Here is a 23,229-nt window from a genome sequence, read left to right on the forward strand (position 1 = left end):
GTAATCACCAGGGAAAGGTAAATCACAATGAGATTTCACCTCACACCTGTTAGAATGGCTATCATCAGAAAGACAAGAAATAACAAGTGTTGGTGAGGGTGTGGAGAAAGGGGAACCCTTGTGCACTGTTGGTGAGAATGTAGATTGGTGCAGCCATAATGGAAAACAGTATGGAGGTTCCTCAAAAAATTAAAAATGAATAAATTAAATATGATACAGCAATTCCATTTCTGGGTATTTATCTGAAGAAAATGAAAACACTAACTCAAAAGGATATATGCACCCTCATGTTCATTTCAGCATTATTTACAACAGCCAAGATAGGGGAGCAAACTATATCCTGTGCATTTACAGAAGAATGGATAAAAAATATATGGCATAGAGCGAAGTAAGCCAGAAAGAGAAAAACAAATACTGTATGCTAACTCATCTATATGGAATCTAAAAAAATGGTACTGATGAACCCAGTGACAGGGCAAGAATAAGGATGCAGATGCAGAGAATGGACTGGAGGACATGGGGTTTGGGGGCAGGGGAGGTGAAGGGAAAACTGGGACGAAGTGAGAGAGTAGCACAGACATAGATACACTACCAACTGTAAAATAGATAGCCAGTGAGAAGTTGCTGTATAACAAAGGGAGATCAACTCAATGATGGGTGATGCCTTAGAGGGCCAGGACAGGGAGGGAGGGAGGGAGGGAGTCGCAGGAGGGAGGGGATATGGAGATATATGTATAAATACAGCTGATTCACTTTGTTGTACCTCAAAAGCTGGTACAAGAGTGTAAAGCAATTATATTCCAACAAAGAGCTTAAATATATATCTATGGCATACACACACACACACACACACACACACATATGCAATGGAGTATTATTCAAGCCATAAAAAGAAGAAAATCTTGCCATTTGTGACAACATGGATAGATCTCGAGGGCATTACGCTAAGTGAAATACGTCAAACAGAGAAAGACAAATAGTACATAGCATCACTTATATGTGGAACCTTAGACACATACACACACACAAACACACACCCAAAATCTCACAAAAACACAGAAAACCAAAACCACAAAACAACAAAAAACCAAACTCACAGATACAGAGAACAGGTTGGTGACTGCCAGAGGAAGGGGGGTGGGGGTGAGGAGTATACCAAATGAGTGGAAGGGGTTAAAAAGCACAAACGTCCAGCTATAAAATAAATTAAGTCATCGGGATATAGTGTAAAGCATGGTGACTAAATTATACAACATCACATGTTTTTTTTTTTCATTTTTTTTCTGAGGTTTAATTTTAACTAATGAATTTTTAAATGATGAAGGTAATGTCAATCCAAATCTTTACTAATTTGTAATGCACAAACTATCTTTTGTAACTTGTAGGTGAAATAGATTCTTTTCACCATGGCAATGCTTGGTCTTTCTTTTTCTTGAGTCCTTTTTCTTCAAGAGTTTAACAAGTCACTTCTGGTTTGCCTAAAGTGCAATCCTAGTGCAATAATGTTTCAGTTTGCAAGGAAGAATGCCCTTATTGAGTTGATAGAACTCCACAAGCTGGATAAGATCCATAAATCTTGTGTGCCCATCATCCAGGATATGGAACATTTCACCATCATCTTCCGCTGGTATAATTTGAAAGTGCTTTATTTTTTGTCCATGACTCATTGACAGTACAAAAGTTTTGGGGTTACTCTGACTATTCTGTACCAAGAAAACTCCATTCACTAGACCTTGCTGAATAATCAATCGCTGAGCTTCCTCTCTAGAAATTTTGTGGTGAAACCACGGTTGGGACTGGTGGATAGCCATGTTTGTGGCAGAGCTCTGGGAAGATGCAGTGGGGCTACCATCAGTGCCCAGGCATAAACATCCTTTTTTCCTCTAAGCTAGTCCTTCTTCAATTGCAACTGAAAGGGCTTCAGTGGGATTTTCTATAACTCTGCGTTTCTGGCCTGAGAAGTCCACTGCTACCAGGGAATTCTCTGATACACTTCTCATGGGTGATATACTCTGAGAACAGCAGCCACTTCTACCTTGATTTGAATGCATGTAATTCTGGTACAGCTGCATGCCATACTTGAGATATTTTCTCTAGCATAACTGTGATGGAGTAAAGTCTTCCACAGAATGCCAGCTTCTTTCTCGTAAGCAATCTAATCTTGATCACCCAGCACATCCTACTCTGCTCTTCTTCTGCACACAGCATTCTCAGGTCTCGGGGCCCTCCTGCTTTGTTAGGCTAGAAGGCCACAGCACATTGTCTATTGTTAATGCATATCTTGAAGGTAACACCTAAAATGCTGAGGCTTGCTTTATTCATCCATCAAAATATTAAGCTTGTACCTTAAAGCAGAATCCGTAACTAGTTGGCTCTCTGTGGTTTTTTTTTGCCTGCCAGTGACACATAAATATCACTATTGCCAAATTCACTGAAAAACTGCAAATGCCATGGTTCCTTTGATATCCCTTTAGTAGAAAAATATAAACCGGATCTTCTTAAAAGGAAGTAAATCTTTTCCCAGGACTTCTTTCCCTGTTCTTCTGCATGTAAGAAGTCATGGATTTTGGGATATGTGCTTGAACTCAGAAACATCTGCAAAATCTGTGTGGGGGATATTTCACCATTGGTTTCAGTTGCAAAAGACACCATATGCTCTGGAAAAAAATACATTGGGTTTTTAAAGAATTCATATTTGGCATAATTTTTTCTAAAGTATAGCTTATTTTCGTCTTCCATTCCCCAGTTAGATAGCACTTCAATCGCCAGCTCGTGGTCTTCTATTGTTCTTTCTGCTGGTGTTAAAGGGTTGCCTGCAGAGGTGGGGGGCAGCTGTGGCTCACTGTGGGGACAGGGACACTGGTGGCAGGGGTTCTCGGAAGTGCTCATTGGCGTGAGCCCTCCCGAAGTCTGCCAAAGAGCCTGTGTGTGCAATATTACATGTTTGAAAGTTGCTGAGAGTAGATTTTAAAAGTTTTTATCTCAAGAAAAAATTCTGTAACTATGCTTGGTGATGGATGCTAAACAGAATTATCATGATGATGATTTCCCAATATATACAAATATTCAATTATGTGGTATCCCTGAAACTAATACAATATTATATGTCAACATGTCAACTATATCTAAATAAAAATATTATACCATTTAGTAGTACTTAGGGGACAAAATGAAATGATTGTTTGAGGTGAAAGTGGATGCTATAAAATGAGAAAATAGGGTCAGTTTATCAATATGGCTTTAAGGCTTACTTGTTTAGATATTGATCTCATTGATGGCAGGCCAGGACCCAGGGTAGGGTCATTGACTACGTGTGTTAAAGAAAAGTGTTGTATCGGGACACATTTATGTAACCCTATGATGTCACTGGAAGTAAAATAGCTTAAACTAGCATTAGTGTAAAGCTATGATATGCTTTCCCAAATAAATGCTAGTTTCACTTAAAATAAAAGATAGTAGGAAGAAAAATAATATCCTAATTCAAAATATAGTATTAAGTTTTCCTTTTGTACTTCTGCACATAATAGAGATTGTGCAGACATACACTATCGACTCCCGATGTGTAACTTCTGTATAATCCACACGTTTTGAGTGCATGTGGTACCTGTGACTTGTTTCTAATCAACAGGTCCTAACAAAGGTGATGTGATAGTCACTACCATCCTCATATTATGTAAGATTCCATCGCAGCAGACTAGAATGAGTCTTCTGCTGGCCTTAAAAAGTAAACTGTGATGTGTGAGAGGGACTGAGAGAGGCCTCTAGATGCTGAGAATGGCCCCTGGCTGACAGCCAGCCAGAAAATGGGGAACTTGGTGCCACAACTTGGAGGAACTGAATTCTACCAATAACCTCGTGACCTTGGAAGAAGATCCCCAAGATCTAGGACAAAACATAGCCCCACCATCGCATAAGCTGCTGCTTTGTGAGATCCTGACCAGGGCACCCAGTCCATGCTTAAATTCTTGAACCATGAAAAATGTGAGATACTACATGTATGTTGTTTTAAGCCATTAAATTTGTGGTAACTTGTTACACATCAACAGAACACTAATTCCAAGATGAAAGTTGTACTCTGAGTGTTCTGTGCACAAAATATATAGGGACCTTATCCTGGTAGCAAAACCTGTGGAAAATTTTGTGTTTATAGTAGTTACCACAGTGATCAAGCAGCTGGAGAGGGTAGGAATTAAAGGGAAAAGAGTCCATGCATAGATAATCTTTTGCCCTTCCTAAATGAAGAGGAAGAGCTCTGTGTATCAGTTCTGCAATGCTGGGGTTCTGGTATAATGTGTGTAGCAAGCACATGGCATCCAGGCTACACTAAATATATAACTGAATGAATAATGAACAGATGAAAACTGAAATGCCTAATTTTCTCCAAGTGGGGCTAATGTATTAGTGATAGTGATGCTAAAAATAATTGATTTGTACTGTATTCTGTTCTTAGAAAATATCTTTAAAATTACATGAACTCAATAACTCTTCAAATTAAAAGAACAAATAAAAAACTCTATTTTGTGTGAGTAAAATATGGTTTTGTGAGGTTAAATGCTCAAGACAACACCTAACATATGGGAAAGCTAGAGCAAAGCCCACATTCTCAGTCCAAATGAGTAACTCAGCGATGAGTCTCCTGTCGGGTTCAGGCCAGGGAACCTGGCTGGGAAGCAGAAAGGATGGGAGCAGCATATCCAGGCCTCCCCTTTCTCATTTAGTCGCAGAGGGGAGAGTGACAAGAGACATTACAATCAGGCCATTAAAAGGAGAAACCACCAGGATATAAAAAATGTTGGGGAGTCAGCATCTCTCAGGCAATACTGAGGAGAAGAGACATTTCTGGCTTCGGCAGCTCACAGATGACACTGCACCATTTAATCTGAAGCTGTAACTGATTAGTTGGGAAAGACTGTGCTTGTTCTGTCAATATAACTTGTCAATATAATTTCCATTTTTCTATTGATGCACAAATACTTATGGCTTGCTTATATCTTTATCAAACATTACAAAGATGAAACTGTTCCTTTCTTAGTATTACCGATTATATTATTTTTGTATTTTAGTATTTGTGTTACAAAGATGACTGGCACATATATATCTGTCAAATGAATAATTAGATTAATACTTATATATCTTAGTATGCAAATCTATAAAGAAGAAAGCATATACAGGCCTGGAAAAATAATACTATTAGAATTATCACTGTTTGCAGGAGTAGTTGAGAAACTGACTTGTAAAGAAAAGTTCTGAATTTGCTGAGTCACTTTAGGGAAACAAATAAAATCCAGGTGTCCAGATTATTTTTGCACTACAGGCTAAACCTGTTCTCATCAAAATCAATTTGCTTTTGGTGAAGGAGGTATTCAACACAGTGCAACAGCTTCTACCATCCAGTATATATCAGGGGCTATTTTTCACTCAAGTGTTACTTAATATAATCATTTTGGTTATATTCATTACTCTATTAAAAAGTATTAGTGTTATCTGGAATGGAGAAGAAAGGTTATATGTTGTTAGGTGACCAGGCTAAGAATATTTAAACATTCCGCTGAAATTGTGCTTTAAACAAAAAGGGGGCTGCTTTTACATCTGTCTTACATTACTTTTTACATTTTTAAATCGTCTCTATAACTTTTCATGTTGGGTATTGTTCACACCATGTCTGGACAAAGCAGCTGAGACTAAGGATGGTTAGAAACTTGCCTAGGTTGGCTAGCAAGCAAAAAAGCTAAGATTAGAACCCTTTTTTTTCTTGAGGTTCACATCCTTGTTCTTTCTATAAACCTTCGCTCATGACTGTCAAGAAAATATTCTAGAAGATCAGTATAAATCCTTTTTCCTTTAACTGAAGCTCATTTCTTATTATCCATTTTCCATGGCCAATTCATATATATTTTACATTTATACCCTTATATTTAACATTAACAGCACCAATTCATCCTCCTTAACCTGTAGGTTAAACATCTTGAATGTCTACACCCTCTCCTTACAGAATCAATTATTAATTCCTTTAATTTTACTTTATTAAGAAAAACAGAAAAAAGTGCTCACCTATCTCCAGTCAGAGGCACTGTCTATAATGTCACTTCCTTAGTGGGTACACACTTCTTCAAGCAATATTTATCTTGACAGATGTCAAGAGAAGTGATGATATGAGTGAGGAACTAGTCCCCGCAGTAAATATATCCTTTGTCACTGAGGAAATGAACGCAAGCTTTCTCTAATATTTAGCAGGAAGAAACTGTGATTTTAGAAGAGATTCAACCCCAATATTATTTTATTTCTAGTTTTATACTCCATTTATTCCTAAAAATAATTTAAGAGGCTTACAATGAGAAACTGTATCATATATAATTTGGACTGTTGATAAGAATGAAAGAGAAAAAGCCATCCTAAACGGGGAGGGAGAAATTTGGGGGTTAAGGTCTGCTTGGTAGAATCTTGTTTAGTTTCCCAGAACTTGCAGCAGTTAGGATTGAACACACATGTTCTCAAAGTGACAGCAACACTTTCTCTTGGTGTTCCACAAGAAACAGAAGAGGTGATATAACTGTTTTAACGTTCTAAGACTTGGCCTTAAAAAAAAGTTTTCTCATGAAGTGTTCATGTAAATAATGCTGGAGGCATGTTAAGTATGTGTTAGCTATAATTTATCTCAAATGCACCACATTTTTGCCTCTGTTCCCCTTTATTTGATATGTGAGGACAGCAGTATAGTCTCAAATAAAGGTGATCAAATGTTTTTTTAAAAAACTGGTGTACCTTATTTCATTATGGTTAAGCTTCTTTCAGAATTCAGCTTTGAAGCAAATAAGACAAAACCATTTTTTAAGAAGACCTCACAAAGGAGCTTCAATGATTTCAATGATGCCCATCCCACCTATCAAACTAAATCCAGATTCTTTACTTGTCTGGTCTACCATGATCTGGCCTTAACTTTGGTCCCTTTTATGTACTCTGTGTTCTTTCATAACAACAACAACAACAAAATCCTAACACCAATAATCTGCTCTCCTGCAATGATAAAGTCATTAAAAGGAAATAAATAGCACTAATTCTAGTCTAAGGCCTAAAATTAAGACTCAATATTATGTGCTGCCACATTATCTGGTCAAATTAGTAGGGCCTTAAATGGTCGAACCATAAGATCCCCTCCTCACTGTGGTGGATATAAGGACCCCTAGCCAAACAGCCCTCCCTTACCAAGGGGATCAGGTACAATTTCTGCTTATCTCTGAGAATGTGGGGTTGAGCTTCCTGCAAATCTGTGAAATTATTCAATCAATCAAGCATATCTTCCTGCAGGAACCAGGGGGCACTCTAACCTTTTGATACTAAAATGTCTGCCTTCCACAGCTCCTGGTTGTTTACTCTGTGCCTGAGTACAACTCCCATGTGGTCTGTATATTTTAAGAAAATAATAAACATCATGGCAGCATTTTTTCACTGTGGTATTGTGGTATTGTTTATAATACTGGAAAGGGGAAAACAGCACAAATATCCAACAATTGAGGAATGGTTGGCATAGATGATTAAACATCTATAAATATAATAAAAACTAGCAATTAAACTTACATTTATGAAGAACTTTTCATGTAACAGGAAAATATCTTTGTTAGGCAGTTTACAGTACACTAAAAATATGTCTGTGATCTACTTTACAATATACTCCTAATTTTTACTGTGTGTGTATATGGCTATAAAGATGATAAGAAGGAAAGAAAAATACAAATTGTCAAATTACGATGGCTTTTATTTTCATCTTAATATTTTTCATTACTATCATAATTTACTGGGGATCTACCTACCTATCTACTACCCAACCATCTAGCTAGCTATCTACACATACACACACATGCAACACTCACACTCATTTTATGTATACATACAAAGAAGAGAGTTGAAAATGATACATGTGTTTAGCCATTAGCTACTGGTAGCTGAAAGCTAGATGGGAGGCTTACCTTTTAGATCTTTAAAAGAGGAAACAGAAATGAAAACCTTCATGAGAGAATGGGAAAAGATGTGTTCTCTATACCCCACTGATAAGATTCTTTGAGCAAATGAAGATATAGAGTACAAAAAGTATACATGTAGATACATGTACCTGTGACATATTTTAATTTTCAATAGACAGTCTCATGACTTCATTGTTTCCTATGTATAGCTCCACTGCTTCAAGTATCTTGCAGGTTCTTTGAAGTAGAGTTCTTGCCACAGGCTTTTCCCATATCTGCCTCATGTCTAGGTTAAGGTTGAATCTATATCCAATATGAACTATTTACTTGCTTACAGTGGGAAAGTGAAAGATAGGCCTTTGTTTATTGAAACTCTACTTTCTTTAATCCTATATTATTTGAAAAAATTTCAAGTAAATTTGATGGTTACAAAAGGTAGCTAAACTTTTGTTTCAGTATTTTTATTGACTATGGAACATATTTCATGGAACACGGAGGTATTTTTTTAAACTAATTTGCTGATCATAATATGATACCTTTGAGAAATACTGGATAAGATATGTAGAACTATTCTTACCATCTAGCAGGTTCAACCTAGAGTCAGAATACAGAGATCTATCTAAATCACCTTTACTTTAGGTTTGTGGATTTTCATTGTAAACATGCATAAATAAGAAAAAAAAGAGGAGAATGTTATCAGTATTTGGTGGAAATGGTTATGCTTTCAAATTATTTCAGAGGCAAATAGAAAATATGTAAGTGCAAAGTAAACAATGTAATTATTTTCATATCTTAGGTTCCTAACATATTTAAAATCTTTATGTGCTTTCTTAAGATTTTGCATACATAATTTCTTTAGTTGCACACTGGGACAATATAATGACCAACCTATGTAAATGAGGCCATTATCACAAATGTAATCATTTCCATTAAAAAAATTACTCAAATATAACCCAGAGTGAGTATGAGGGTTTCTCTGCTGTGCACATGTGTGTATGCACCTACGGAAACTCCCTCTCCTCTTCCGAATATGAAAACGTAATTCACTCAATGCCTTTTCATACTGCCAGTGTTTGAGATCTCAGCTTTTTAAAATTTTAGGCCAATAAAACTCCTTCCAGTGAGGATTAAAGTAAAAGAAAGAAAGGAATTCTATAGCAGGTAGAGTTCCTGCATTGTTGTCACAACTGGTCACTAATGTTCTTTAAGAGCAAAGCAAGGATGTCTGCTCTCACTACTCTGCTCGATATTGTACCACAAGTTTTAGCAGTTGCAAAAAGGACAAAAATTAAATTAAACTTATCCCCACTGGAATGGAAGAATAAAGCTGTCTTTATTTGCAGATAACATAATCTTGCATGTAGAAAATCCTAAGTATTCCACAAAAAACCTATTAGAACTAAAAACATTAGCAAGATTATAAGCCAAAAGGTCAATATACAAAAATCAAACATATTTCTATAAAATGGCAATGAATAATCCAAAATTGAAATTGAGAAAACAACTTCATTCTCAATAGAATCAAGAAAAGTAAAATAATTTGGGAGACATTTAACAAAAGAAATGCTAGTTTTGTACACTGAAAACTATAAAATTTTAACGAAAAAAATTAAAGGATATATCAGTAAGTGAAGAGATATTACATGTTCATGAATTAGAAGATTTAATGTTGATAAGATAGAAATTCTCTCCAAATTGATCTATAATTTCAATGCAACCTCTATCATAATTCCAGTAAGTTGATACTAAAAAAATACAGAAATTAAAAGGATCTAGAATAGCCAAAACAATTTTGAAAAAAAAAGTTATAGGACTTAACACTACTAGATTTCAAAACTTAATATAAAGCTATACAGTAAGCAAAAGAGTGTAACAGTTAGGCATATAGTAAACAGACCAGAATTTAGAATCCAGAAATAAATTCTTGCATTAATAGTAAATTGATTTTTGACAAAGATATCAAGGCAATTCAATGAGGGATTTTTTTTTTTTTTTTTTTTTTTACCAAAAGGTGTTTGTACAGTTAGATATCCATTAGTGGTTCAAAAATATGAGACCTTGAATCTCAATCTCTTATCATACATAAAAACCAGCACGAAACTGGTCATTGACCTGAATGTTTAAAGCTTCTGGTATAAAACATAAAAGAAAATCTTTTGACTCTCCCTTGGAAGAGTTCTTAGTACACTATCAAGAGAAGAATGGTTCACACACACAAAAAATCAATAAATTGAATTCCATAAAAATGTAAAACTTTTGCTTTAAAATACACCTTTAAGAAAATAAAAAGACAAGATACAGACTAGAAGGAAATATATTCATGCCATGTATCTTATAAAAAACATATCCAAAATATATAAAGAACTCTTTACAACTCAGTATGAAGACAAACAACTGAAATAAGTAATGGGAAAAATTTCTTAATAAACATTTTACCAAAGACGATGTATGCTTTGCTTATCACTGCCTGAAAATACGCTTATTATCAGAGGTCATTAGGAAAACGCAAGTTAAAACTACAATGAGATATCATCCACACTCACCCCAAAAGACAGACATTACCAAGTGTTGGCAGTGATATGGAGGAAGTGGAATTCTTAGACATTGCTGGCAAGAATGCAATATGGTACATTCACCTTGAAAAACTATTTGGCAATTTCTTAAATAGTTAAAAAAGAAACTTACCATGTAACTCAGCAATTCCACTTCTAGGATGCCGTACAAAACTATATGTCCAAACTAAAACTTGTATGCAAATATCAAGAAAAACTGGGCAAAATCCAATGGTTAAACAAACAAACAATCCAAACGATGGAATACTTCTTAACAATATAAAGAGCAAACTTCTGATACTTGCAACAAAATGGATAAACCTAAAAAATACTGGTAAGTGAAAGGAGCTAGACACCAAAACTGCAAACTGTATTAATTTATAAGAAGTGCCCAGAAAGGGTAAACTCATAGAGACAGAAAGTAGATTTCCCACCTGTCGCTGGCAGAGGAGTGTTGGAAGTCGCTATTGATATCAGGCTCAAAAGAACTTTTTGTAATGATTGAAATGTTCTAAAACAAGAGTGTCGTAATGGTCACACAACTCCATACGTTTATAAAAGTCATTGTGCACTTACAACATGCACATTTATGATATGCAAGCTTTGCACAATCAAGTTAAAATAATAATTTTAAAAGGGCTATCTACATTTGGTATTCCTACCAACTCAGATCCAATGAGATCTATTATGTATGGCTCCTGTTTCTAAAAGCTCATGAAGATGGTGGACTAAAGAGAAATAGAAAATAAGCCACTATTTCCATAGAAGACACTGCTATCTTTTGAACCTAAACATTTTTAATTTTCTTCACTATTACACTTCCTAATTTTCTAGCTTTGCAGATGGAACCAGTCCATTACAGAACTATAACATAAGCAAATATCTTTTTTAAAATCAGAAGAATTTCTTTGACTTGTTTCAAACAGCTGTGTTTTTGGAGCCTTAAAGATGGAGTTCTAAATAAAAAAGAAAGAGGCTCATTTTTTGAGCATTACATTTTATCTTTTTTCCTGATTATTTCTAAGAGGAAGGAAAATAACATTTGTTAAGTGTATAGTAACTTTAAGTATTGGGGCTAGGTTCACTTGCGATTATGTGAGATACAGAGAGCTGATCTTATTTTATAGATAAATTTATTCTCAAAATTTAAATAATTGATAGAGCTGGACTCCAACTCAGGTCTTTCTGATTCTGAAACTCATGACCCATTTTCTCCAAGGGACAAGCTGCCTTGTGCTTGGTTAAAGAAAGATTTTCAAAACCAATGCACATCTGTTGATCCACGTGTAAGTATATCTTTGAAGTTTACAGTTAAAAGTTTAAGGATCTATTTTCTTAAAATTATGGCCCACTTGATACAAGATTGTATGCATGTATTTCCCTCTGCACACATCATAAATATATATATAAAATATATAAAAATACTATACATAATGGTGCATATGTATATGTGTATACACACTTGTACATATGTCTATGAACAATAAAGTTTTATAAATTCCCTGGCTTTGTCTCCGTTGTTCCTAAAATTTTACTGTAATAATTATTCACATTTCAGATTCTCCTACTAAAGTATGAGTAAATTGTAGCTCAAGGTCTTTGTTTGATTCATTCTAGTAACCCAGAAACCAACACAATGTCAATCACACCATGGGTGTTCTCTGCACAATTATTAATGGATAAAAAATTCATATGTATTCAGTACAAGTTTAAAAGCAGTTATAAAATATACTTTATTTGTATAAGATTTTAAGGAAAAAAGCATATTTAGAATTCTTTTAACTTTCTTGATAAAAATTTTGAGAGAAGTATTTCTCAAACATTTTGGTTTCAAGGAGCCATGGACATTTTTTAATATTACTGGGGATCGCAAAGAGCTTTTGTTTACGTGGGTTATAATTATGTGTATTTTCTGTATTATAAACTAAAATTGAGAATTTAAAGTATTTATTTATTAATGAATTTAAAGTATTAATAAACTCATTCCATGTTAAAATAAATAACATTTTTAATAAAAATATATGTTAAAAAACAAAACATGTATGATAAAGGTGGCATTGTTTCACATTATTGCAAGTCTGCTTGATATTGAGTTCAATAGAGGACAGCTGAATTCTCTTATCTGCTCTGTATACAATCTGTTATGATGTCACATATCATGTAATCTCTGAAAAACTCTACTGTATATTCACAGGATAATGAGAGTGCAAAAGGCAAATGCTACCTTAGCATTACTCTGAAAATAACTCTGACCTTGAAAACCCCCTGAAAGAATTTTGGGAACCATGAGGGTTCCCAGTTCATACTCTGACAAACACACAGTAGAAAGAACTAAAAACAAAACAAACAAAACACCTTCTATTCCTATCTGCTATTTTGAAATTACCTTTGCTTCCAATAAGTAGAAATATATTTTTTTCTCTTCTGTGAGGTGTGCTTGTTTAATTTAATTTTATAAAATATATTAATGCTCGACCCATTTAGAATGGGCTATTAAAATACTATAAAAGATATATTTTATTTCTACTTTCAGTGGCCTTATATAACCAAAATGAAAATTTATTAACGACAATTTCCCCCTCTGGGAGAGCAGTAATACTACATTTTATTCTTGTCTCTTTCCTTGATTATGTTGTTATGTTTTTTACAAAGGCAGTTAAATTACTAGCTTAGGTGGCTTTTTCCCTATTGATGAAGCTATTGGACACTGCTGTTTTTCTCTAAACATGAGAGAGAAACAGGAATTTAATTACTTTCTATTATGAAAAATTTCATACATATAAAAAAAGTAGTGACAAGACTATAATACAACCCAGGGTGGTTAATCTTCCAGCTCCAACAATTAATCAAATCATGGTCAATTTTGTTCCATCTATTCACCACTCTCTACAAAGCTAATTGTGAAGCAAATTCCACACAAGACATTGTTTCATCTGAAAATATTTTAGTACTCCATTTTTAATGAAAACATAAACATAAAAATGATACTGATAGCTAAAAATAACAGTAAAACCTTAGTGTCACCAAACAGTCACTCAAACTAAGCTTTTGGTAGACCAGCAAATAACATAGAGATTAGACAGGAGTGTAAATGCTCTGTGTCAGGGTTTCCCTGCTACTAACCTCAAACTTCTAGACTGTTTGCCAAAAATTGCCTTTTCTGGCTCTAGTCTTGCATATACATGCATTTAAATCCCTTTGAGGTGCTTAAGACTTATCTGAAAACAATACAAATTGTTTCAAAACATTTAATTTAGAATGAGATCATGCTATCTCGGAATACATGGAAAATATACTCAGTAGAAATGCAGGGTAAATATAATAAGTAAAATATTTTTATTATTATTTTAGGCAAATATCAAACTAAAAAAGGAGCATTCAGAGAGCTAATATAATACACTACGTAAATTTACCGTTCAAAACTATAGTCCTCTTCTCATTTTGCAAAATCTATATACAGAGGAAACTGAATTTAGTTTTCAGACTAGAATATTTATAACAAGAAACCAACAGCTCTTATATCTGCTATTCTTATATTTTAAAATAAGAATTATTATTTTTTCTGAATTGTAGCAAAAGAAAACAAATTTAAAAAAATTTCCTGATTGTATTAAAAGACAACAAATTAAAATAAGCTGCAAAAGAAAAATGTTAAGGTTAAAGGGATAATTACTTTGACATAGTATATTAATAATAATACAATGACAAAATAGACACATTGATATAGAGTCCTGACGATTTAGTAAGAATGTTTTGAAGATTTTTGTTGTACTCCCTGAAAAAAATTTTGGCATTGCTAGAAAGTATATATTATGTTGTTTTGCCTTATGAGCTGGAGGTAACTGAAATAGTTTGTAGCAGGTAGTTATTTCTACAAAGAGAGTCCCTGGACTTTCAGATTCACCCTTGGAATGTTCATCAGTACTTAAAATACAGTCTGTATGCACTAAAATCATGACAAGTTGAATTATCTGTCTCCGGCAGAAGAAAAATTACCCAAACTTAAAAGGAAAACAACATTAGACTCAATCTATTCATTCTCTGTGAAAATAAAGAGAGGACAATTGCTCAAAGCAAAACCTGTTCCACATCTACATACCCTAGGGTCTAAAATCTGCAAGGAACAATAGCAAGAACACTTAAGAAATATCTCTTTTTTGTTCTCTGTTATATCAGTCCAAAAAAAAAAAAACCACCCTCCAACACATATGCCATGTTAGATATATCACCTACACAAATATTTATATATATTTATGCATATTTTCTGTTAATGTACAGTGTCTTTGAAACACAGAGAATGTACTTGAGTGAGAATATAGATAATACTCATATTTTTAAAATTTATTAACTTTGACAAAATTTATACTTCCATCTCATGGATATAAGAGAACTTTTTATTTGTAAACTGAATGCAACTTGAGATCTGGCTTAGATTCTGGACCAGAGAAAAAAATTAGTGGGTCTGTGGGGAAACTCAAAATTTGGATATAGATATTTCAATACCTTCATATTAATGTTGATTTCTTGTTTTGATCATTTTTTGTGGTTAGAAACATGTTAATATTAGTGAAACTAGGTAAAGGGTGGGCAAAAGAACTGACTGTGTTATTTTCTAGAAGTCCAAAGTATTTCAAAATAAAAAGTTTAAAACTTCTGTCATAAGTTTGGTTCACAGAAGCACACAAACAAATAAAAACAGCATAACTGATAATGTTCAAATTGACAAGGTATAGCAGAATTTATCCCTTAGAAAAATTCAAGTTAGTTTTTTACTTTCTGTGTAAGAATGTTTTATGGTCCTATGACCAAAGTACTCAACAGTGCAGTAATTTTGGAGCATTGTAATGTCACGCACATTTTTAAAAACGAAGATATCAGAATGATCTAAATACATACCATTTAGTAATGTGTCATATTAATGATCATGCCATTATTGTCTTTTATATTCAGATGCACAGCCTGCTTATTTTTGAAATTTCCCAATACACAATGTCTGACATAAAAAAGGTGGTGTTTCCTAAAATTTAATGAGTCCTACAAACTGAAATTCAGATACATATCTCAAGTGACATTAAAGTAACAAGAACTAGATTATTTGATTTCCTTTACCTGACACCGTGTGATCCTTGGAGTCTCTTGTTATTTTTATCCTTGCATGAGGAAAGATGTAGTGCACAGTTTTCCCGTTCATCTGCATAATCTAAGACATACATGTGATAAGGTGAAAAAGCAATGTTAAAGACGCTTAAAGGGCAATATACAGACTTCACCTGTCTTTTTTTTTTCTTAAAGCACACTGATTCAATCAATGAAAATGTATTAGAAGAGTCTCAAATGATGGCAATTGTAAACATTTAATACTACATAATGATACTGTTGGTTTCTGGGTTCATTACAGTCTTCACATTTACCACCCGTTTCTCTTGCAAACTGATTCGTTGTGTTTGGAAAATCAATGAGTACGTGGAACACCTAAAGGATGTCTGTTACTGTGGTAGTACATCGTAGTGATGATGGTGGACAGAGAATGTATATGGAAAATTGACACCTGCTGATTTTGTTCTGGACAGCCTAGAAATAGAGAGGCATTTTTAAAGCTTCAGCAATCAAGTGATTCCAAGGGAGAAAAGCCAGAGAAGATCTTCATACTCTGCATCTCTATCACTCTACTAGGAATGCATATTTATGTTATTTTGATTTCATTGTGGAATTTTGCTTCTGCTGAGCACATCTACCAGGAGTTTCTATGTACACCTGATGCCGAGACTAAATCTGTATAAAGAAATCAAATCTTTGCTCATTCTAATATTTTCTGAAGACTTCTTTGTATGCAAAGGTGTTATTTCTCATTTACTTCTGACATTCCTTTGGGTGGAAGAAACAACACTCAAAGCTTTTGTTGCAAGTCTGTGATTTCCATTCTCATTACTGGGACTTGAACATGAGAACACTATAGACTGCATTATTGCCATTTCCACCTGGCAAAATGAGATTTTTGAAACAAAAGTAAATTAGCAAATACAAACTTGTGCTTTATATTTTATGGAATTTGGCTTTCAAAAGACATGTGTGAAAAAAATGAAAGATAGAAATCGTAAAATATTTATATACCTATATGAATAGGACTTTATTAGTATGGAATCTTGTATCTATCATCTCAGGAAAATTTTTGACTAAAATTACAAATGAAATAAGGTTTAGTAAAGAGACATTCAATACTACCCATTTCAGAAGATGCTTAAGAAGTGTTTAGGACTACTAAGCCAAAATATTAACTAGAATTTAGAACCAAAGGGATGTACATTTTGTGAAGAAAGATTCCTTGGAACACGTGTAATTTTGGTGTGCCTTTGAAAATCCATCTGTAAAACTGCTAGAACTCTGGATTTTAAAAGGAAAATGTACTGAAAAATGCAAAGTTAAATTATAGCCTTTAACTTTTATTCTCTTCAGGAAAGAATAAGCTTAATCAGGCCTCTGATGAACAAAAAACACTCCCTAGACAACAGCAGAATCCTGTCGAGTCCAAGAATACTAAATGAATTCTGCAAAGTAAAACTAACATATTGTTTGCAAGATTATAAAAATATTATGGTCAGTGTAATCAGTCAACCTAGACAATTTATACTAATGCTAACTTTGTAAACCACTGAAAACCTTGTATATATTCAAAAACAGTGTGCCTTTCCCTCTTTTCTTCCTTACTCTCGCCTCCTGTTCTGTCTCTCTTTCTTACTTTCTCTCCCAGCCTCCTTACTTTCCTTCCCTTCATCTTTTTTCCTTCTTTTACTTTCCTTCTTCCTCTCCTCCTCTCCTCTCCCTCCCCTTATCTGAATTTAAAGATCTTTTATTTTTTTTATGAAAAATTAAACCATGTGTGTTGAATATCCTACAACTATTAGATATAACTCAACTTTGTTTTGTTACTGTAGATAATTCATTAAAATTATAGATATTTCATTTTACTTCAAATACCATCTAATTTCACGTATTATTCAACAATGGTTTTAAAAAAGTCATTTTCCCCCTACTTGGCCCAAAATAAACTAGGAAAACACAATTTTGCCTTTTGTTATTCTTTCCAATTTTCCAGACTAGGGAGAAGTTGATATAATCTCATAGTACCCTTACTGCACAGTCTAGAAGAGTAATCAGGTTTCCCAAATTTTTCATCAGTTTTATCAGCTAGTCACTATTGCCTTTTAATTTGTATATATGACAGTGCTAGTAGAAGGGATGTTAAACATCTTCATCTTCAATGAATATTGCTTTCAGAGCATCTCATAGGATCTCCTGTAGTTTCAGAGACTGTCTGCAATCAGCTTCATGAATTCACTTAATTAAAAATATTAAACTGCCCTAATTTTGATCCATGTGACCAAGAGCCTAAGGAAAACAGAAGTATCTGCCTTCCATGTTTGAACTAGTTGGATATTGGCTTTTTTCTAACCATTGCAGGTGAATGTTGAAAAAGTTCTCTAGCAGAGAGAGGTATTAGGGTAGGTGTTGCTTCTGCCAAATAAGAATAGTAACAAGGTCAGAGGGCAGGACTGATGTCAAGATGTCAAGTAGTGCCCCATATCTCTCCCTAAGAGCCAGGTTTCTGATAGCATAGTATTTTGCATGGACAGAACTATTACCTGTTTGCCGCCCAGAAAAAGGGTTCTTCCTCTTCCCTACCTACAAATATTTCAGAAGAAATTGCATTCATGAACTGGCTCTTCATACTTATGAAATAACAATTCTTGTGTTAACACATCTTTTATTTATACAGACATTCATCCTTTCCCTCACTTAAATACTGTGTATGGTAGATGCAGGGGACAGAGTGCCCTGTGTTAGGCACCGCATAGATACCACGGTGGATGGAATAGAGAGCACTTGCTCTCTAAAAGCTCATAGCTCAAAACACAACGTGTGTAGTACTACTGGAGCACAAAGGAAGAACACTTGCTGCAGATTTGTGGGGAGGAGGTGGTGGCAGTGTCAAAGAAGGCTTCGTGCCAGATGAGGAATGAATGCACTTGGAGACCTGAGTGATGCATAGGGTTAGCCAAGAGAAAAGGGGAGGAAGAATGCTCAGGAAGAGGAAACAAGACACTCAAAAGCCCAGAATAAAGAAAAAGAATGGCCCTTTCAGAGGAGCTCAAAGTACCTCAATATAGCGATTGCATGGGAATTAAACAAGGCATTGGCATTAGTGCAGAATGAAGGCATTTTGTACTAGTAGAGAAATGTTGACCTTTGTAACACAACCCTGTGAAAGGTATTAGTCCTATTTATAGATGAAGTGACTAAAGAAAAATTTTTTAAAAAGAAAAAAGGAAAGAAGTCAGGTGATCTGTTCAATTCACAAAGCAGAGTTGCATTTCTACTAAACAGTACACAGGTTAAACCTAAATATATATATTTGAAAGGAAACAAATACAGTTTGCAAATTTGGTTTATTTTTATAGTTTATATGATTTTGAGTCTAACTTCAGAAATACATTTCAATTTCTCTAATGTATGTTTTACATTAAATAATTTTTAAAGCAGATAAATTAGTGCTTGTATTAGTCAACTTGGTTTTATTACCTTTGCCTCCAGGGCATTTTATGAACATAAATTCTTATTATGCATGAGTTTTCAAATAAAAGCAGCTGGGCTTATTGGTACCAAGAGTTCAATATTACCTTTTTGTGATTAAATATGCAAAGAAGTGAGTAAAACAAGAATGCTATTTTGCTATTCCTTCTAGACCAAAATATAGTTTTGATGAATTATTGAGGAAGACAATATTTGAAATACTAATCAAAAAAGCATCAATTCTGAACTTGATATAAATGTAATCAAAACATATGTTGTCTTCTGTGTAGCTTTATTTAGAGAAATCTATAAAGAAAAACAAAGGAATTATTGTCACAAAAGTCAATATATTTGCTACTTGTTTGGGAAAGACTGAAAATTACAATATGGAAAGGGCACTTCGAGGATACAGGGGGCAGAAAATGCTCCCCTTCTTTGCTTGTGTGGTGGTTGTATGGCTGCTCACTTTATAACTAGTTTACAATTCCACATATTTTCAGTTTTGAGTATTGTATAGTTTCTTTGCATGTTAGATAACAAAATACAAATGTAAAAAATAACTTTTAGCAAGAAAATACACATTACATTTACCTGTATATAATTCTAACAAGGACTCTGACATTTTCTATGTTATCAAAACAAAGAAAGAAATTCATTAAATGATTCTCAAATATAGCCTCTCTGATGAATTTTGATATTATATTGCTCCATAATTATATATTTAAATATGATGTGCTGTGTCTTCAGTGACCCCAAATCATAAATCTGTAGATGTTAGTAACAGAAAATTATGAACAAAAAAGTCATTAGGAATATTTATATTTTATCTACATACAATAAAACAGAGTTTTAGAACATATTTTGGGGGATGGACACAGACTATTTTAAAATATATCCTGTAGAATATTAGTTGGATAAATTTATAGGACTATTCTGATTAGACTCAGAAGTGTTGGGAAATAATGGTATATGGAAGTTATTATTTTTTTTAGCTCTTCAGTGTTTATATTTCATCTTATAAGGATTTCTTTAAAGGAAATACTAAACTTCAGAGAAACAAACAAGATGGGTAAAATATAGCAAGTAAGTCATTTCAAAGAGATTCCTATAATAAAAAAAATTCACGGAAATTATTTTTAGTTGACAAATTGATTATTTTTGTAACTGTAGATGAGGTGAATTTAAATTTTTAAACATGTTCAGAATGATTTAAATTCTATAATTTTCTCACTTTCCAGCTAGATCTATTTTAGAATATTTACAATACACAAAGAAGAACAGATTTCTATAAAATATGACAGCATCTGAAAAACAAAATAAAATTCTGAGAAAACATTCAGAATAATTCTGAAAAACCCAGAAAAAAAACTTCTGAGAAAAGAAAATTCTATGAGCTGGAAATCTGCCAACAAAAAATGAAACTGCTTAGGAAAAAATCAAATCTAAGACCATAGTTACTATCTTTTAGACAGTACTTATATATGCAAAAGTCTTGTTTTCTTTTACACCTCAATGGGACAAACACTGGATTACATTATAGTAAATTCATATGGTTCCGCATTGTTGCTCAAAGTAGAGTTGTTATCTAGATCAGTGAATCATTAATCAGACTCTTTTGTGGGGATTTTAATGGTCACAATGAATAAACAGTCTGCAAATAGCTGATCTGTTACGGCAATTCATCTAAGGCCACGTGGCTTACCAGAGTAATCTCCCTCAGGTTATCTAACTGTTAATCTCCTAAATAGCTATCAAAATGCAATGCAAACATCACTTCATTTGTTCTAAAGTGAATAAGATCATGAATTACGGTACTATATTTATTTAATAGTTAATAGTACCTCCAAGTTTGTTTTTCTTCTATAAATACATATTAATTAATAAAACATACTTTATGAAAGTTGTTCTGAAGATAAAATCCAAAAATTAATGTAAAAAAACTAACACTTCCATATAATAGCCTCTAAAACATCAGTTCCTTTCATCCCCAACTGAAGCCTTCCCTGTCCCCAGCTGACTTGTTTTGGTCATCCTCCTTTTTTTGCTATTTCTTGACACCTGAAACATACTGTTATTGGAAAGCACTGAAATTACCCAAATCTGTTTCACCCAATATTCTGTAAGCTCTTTAGGAGCTTCATGTATTCTCTTTGCATGGCAGTGTTAGGTATGTTGTACAAACTTAATTATCTGTTAGAGGAAAGCAATTGCTTAAATTGCCTGGTAGAAGCATCATGGCTATGCTGCAGCGTCAATCAGTCATGGCTGATGAAGTAAGGTACTTAGTACTTTGAGATACTAAGAAAAAAATCATTTGTAAATTTTACTGACAGAAGTCCCATGCATTGCAGGATAACTGAGACCATTCTAGGATGAAATGAATCTTTTTTTTTTTTTTTTTGCTTTTTAAATAAATCTAAAAGAGACTGCTCAATATAGCACTTACTTGCTCTTGATGTTGACTGAGCGGTCTAGAGTGGACCAATCTTTCTGGCAGTTTTCGATCCAGACCATGCCCATTTTCCAAACGAGACTCCCTGGGCTTGTCAAACCAATCTGTTTCTTCACGACGCAGGTGATAGGCTTTGGAGATCAAGGAAACATCAAACATTGCAACTCTAACTAATACAGATGATAGAGGGCAGCAGACGTTCTGAAGTACAAACATGCTCCAGGCTTACTAACCATGCATGCGTTTCAAACACAATTCTCAACGGGATCAGAAAAATCATTTCTAATATGATGTTAAAAATTTTGTACCATGGAATACCCTAGAGAAAATGATGTGCCACCTGTTCAACCTTTCAAAACAAAATAAAACAAAATTTAAATTTAAACCAGCTGGAAAAAGAAATTTAGTGATTGAATAAATAAATGAACAAAGAATACTTCTCAAAGGTCATTCTATTCAACCTCAGTCCATCAGTTCTGCCTCTTCACCTCTCCCCACCACCCACCACCAAAATTTAAGGAAGATACATTCCTTGAATTCAGCAGATTCTGTTATTTTCCCAATATTATATCAACCGAGTACCAATATGCGGCTCCTGGCTTTGGACATCAAGTGAGCCTTTTTTGAAAACATGACATTTCTATGACATTCATAAGTAAATAAAACCATTTATTTTTAGGAGGATCCCAGATATCATTGCTAGGAACATGTGTACCATAATCACCTGGTAGCCTAATACTAAAAATATATCTATTAGAATTTTTGTGAAAAATTAAACAATTATTTTCTGTGGGATCACAGATTTAGGAATTAATGAGTTGGTTGACTGCTTTCTGTACTTACAATGTGACAAAACTGACCTCTTAAAATACTTTTTTGAAAACACAACCATATTTGAGTATATAACTATTACTTTAAATTTTTCATCCCATTCAGTTCTTAGTACTTCCAAGGTCTTTTCAAGTTCTTATTTAGTGACCCCAAATCACTATTTACCTAATATATAGGATTTGACTTTATACAGTTTTATTCTCTGTGATCCGTAATTAATAGTCTCTGGAAATACATTCTTGCTTCCTAAGTGGCAGATGGAACACATCTTCTCAAGCGCTCATCCTGAAAGATCTGTTGATGATGCTATCAACCCATGCCTTCTTGAAACTCTAGCTTCTACGATGCCGTACTATTGAGTGTTCCTCTTTATCTCTTTACAGTTCTCTTTCTGTCCACATCACTGACTTCTATTCCACTACTTTCTCCCAAGACTTTTTTTCCCAGGCAATTTCCATTAGTTCTTTACTGGCAGGGCTGGCAAATCCACAGTATATACAAATCCACAGCATATACAACATTACTCACCTTTACACCTCCCATGACCTCGGTCAATGCCACTGATTAACCACAAAACTTTCTCCCAGTAAAAACAGAATAATAAATGATGTGTCATAATTTAGCCAGTCTTAGATTGGAGGAAATATAATGGTACATACCTGGTTTGTGGTTGCATATGTACTTATCTGATCTCCCTTATTAGACTCTAAGCTGCTTGAGGGTAAGGCTCAGGTCTTCTTTTTTTTTTTTCTCCCTCAATACTAAAAACAGTGCCTTGCAAATGCCATAATATTCATTAAGTATTTGGGAAATGAATGAAACATAGGAAAATTAGTCATCAACTAAAGAAAGTTAAATATCCTAATTA

At 33.9% G+C, this 23,229-nt stretch overlaps 1 protein-coding gene and 1 pseudogene across 1 annotated transcript in view; both read right to left on the minus strand.

Annotated features, from left to right (window-relative positions):
* PCLO (piccolo presynaptic cytomatrix protein) overlaps positions 1 to 23,229 on the minus strand; it is a 375,075-nt gene that overhangs the window by 114,207 nt on the left and 237,639 nt on the right. Inside the window, exons 9-10 of the mRNA XM_057731959.1 lie at positions 21,525 to 21,661; positions 15,620 to 15,710 (exon numbers count right to left, since the gene is read on the minus strand). Of these exons, the coding sequence (XP_057587942.1) occupies positions 15,620 to 15,710; positions 21,525 to 21,661 (228 nt within the window). The remainder of the gene's footprint in view (positions 1 to 15,619; positions 15,711 to 21,524; positions 21,662 to 23,229) is intronic.
* LOC130851102 (growth factor receptor-bound protein 14-like) lies at positions 1,479 to 7,395 on the minus strand (annotated as a pseudogene).

This window comes from Hippopotamus amphibius, chromosome 4, assembly GCF_030028045.1.
Source record: "Hippopotamus amphibius kiboko isolate mHipAmp2 chromosome 4, mHipAmp2.hap2, whole genome shotgun sequence".
In the NCBI taxonomy this organism is placed as follows: Eukaryota; Metazoa; Chordata; class Mammalia; order Artiodactyla; family Hippopotamidae; genus Hippopotamus; species Hippopotamus amphibius.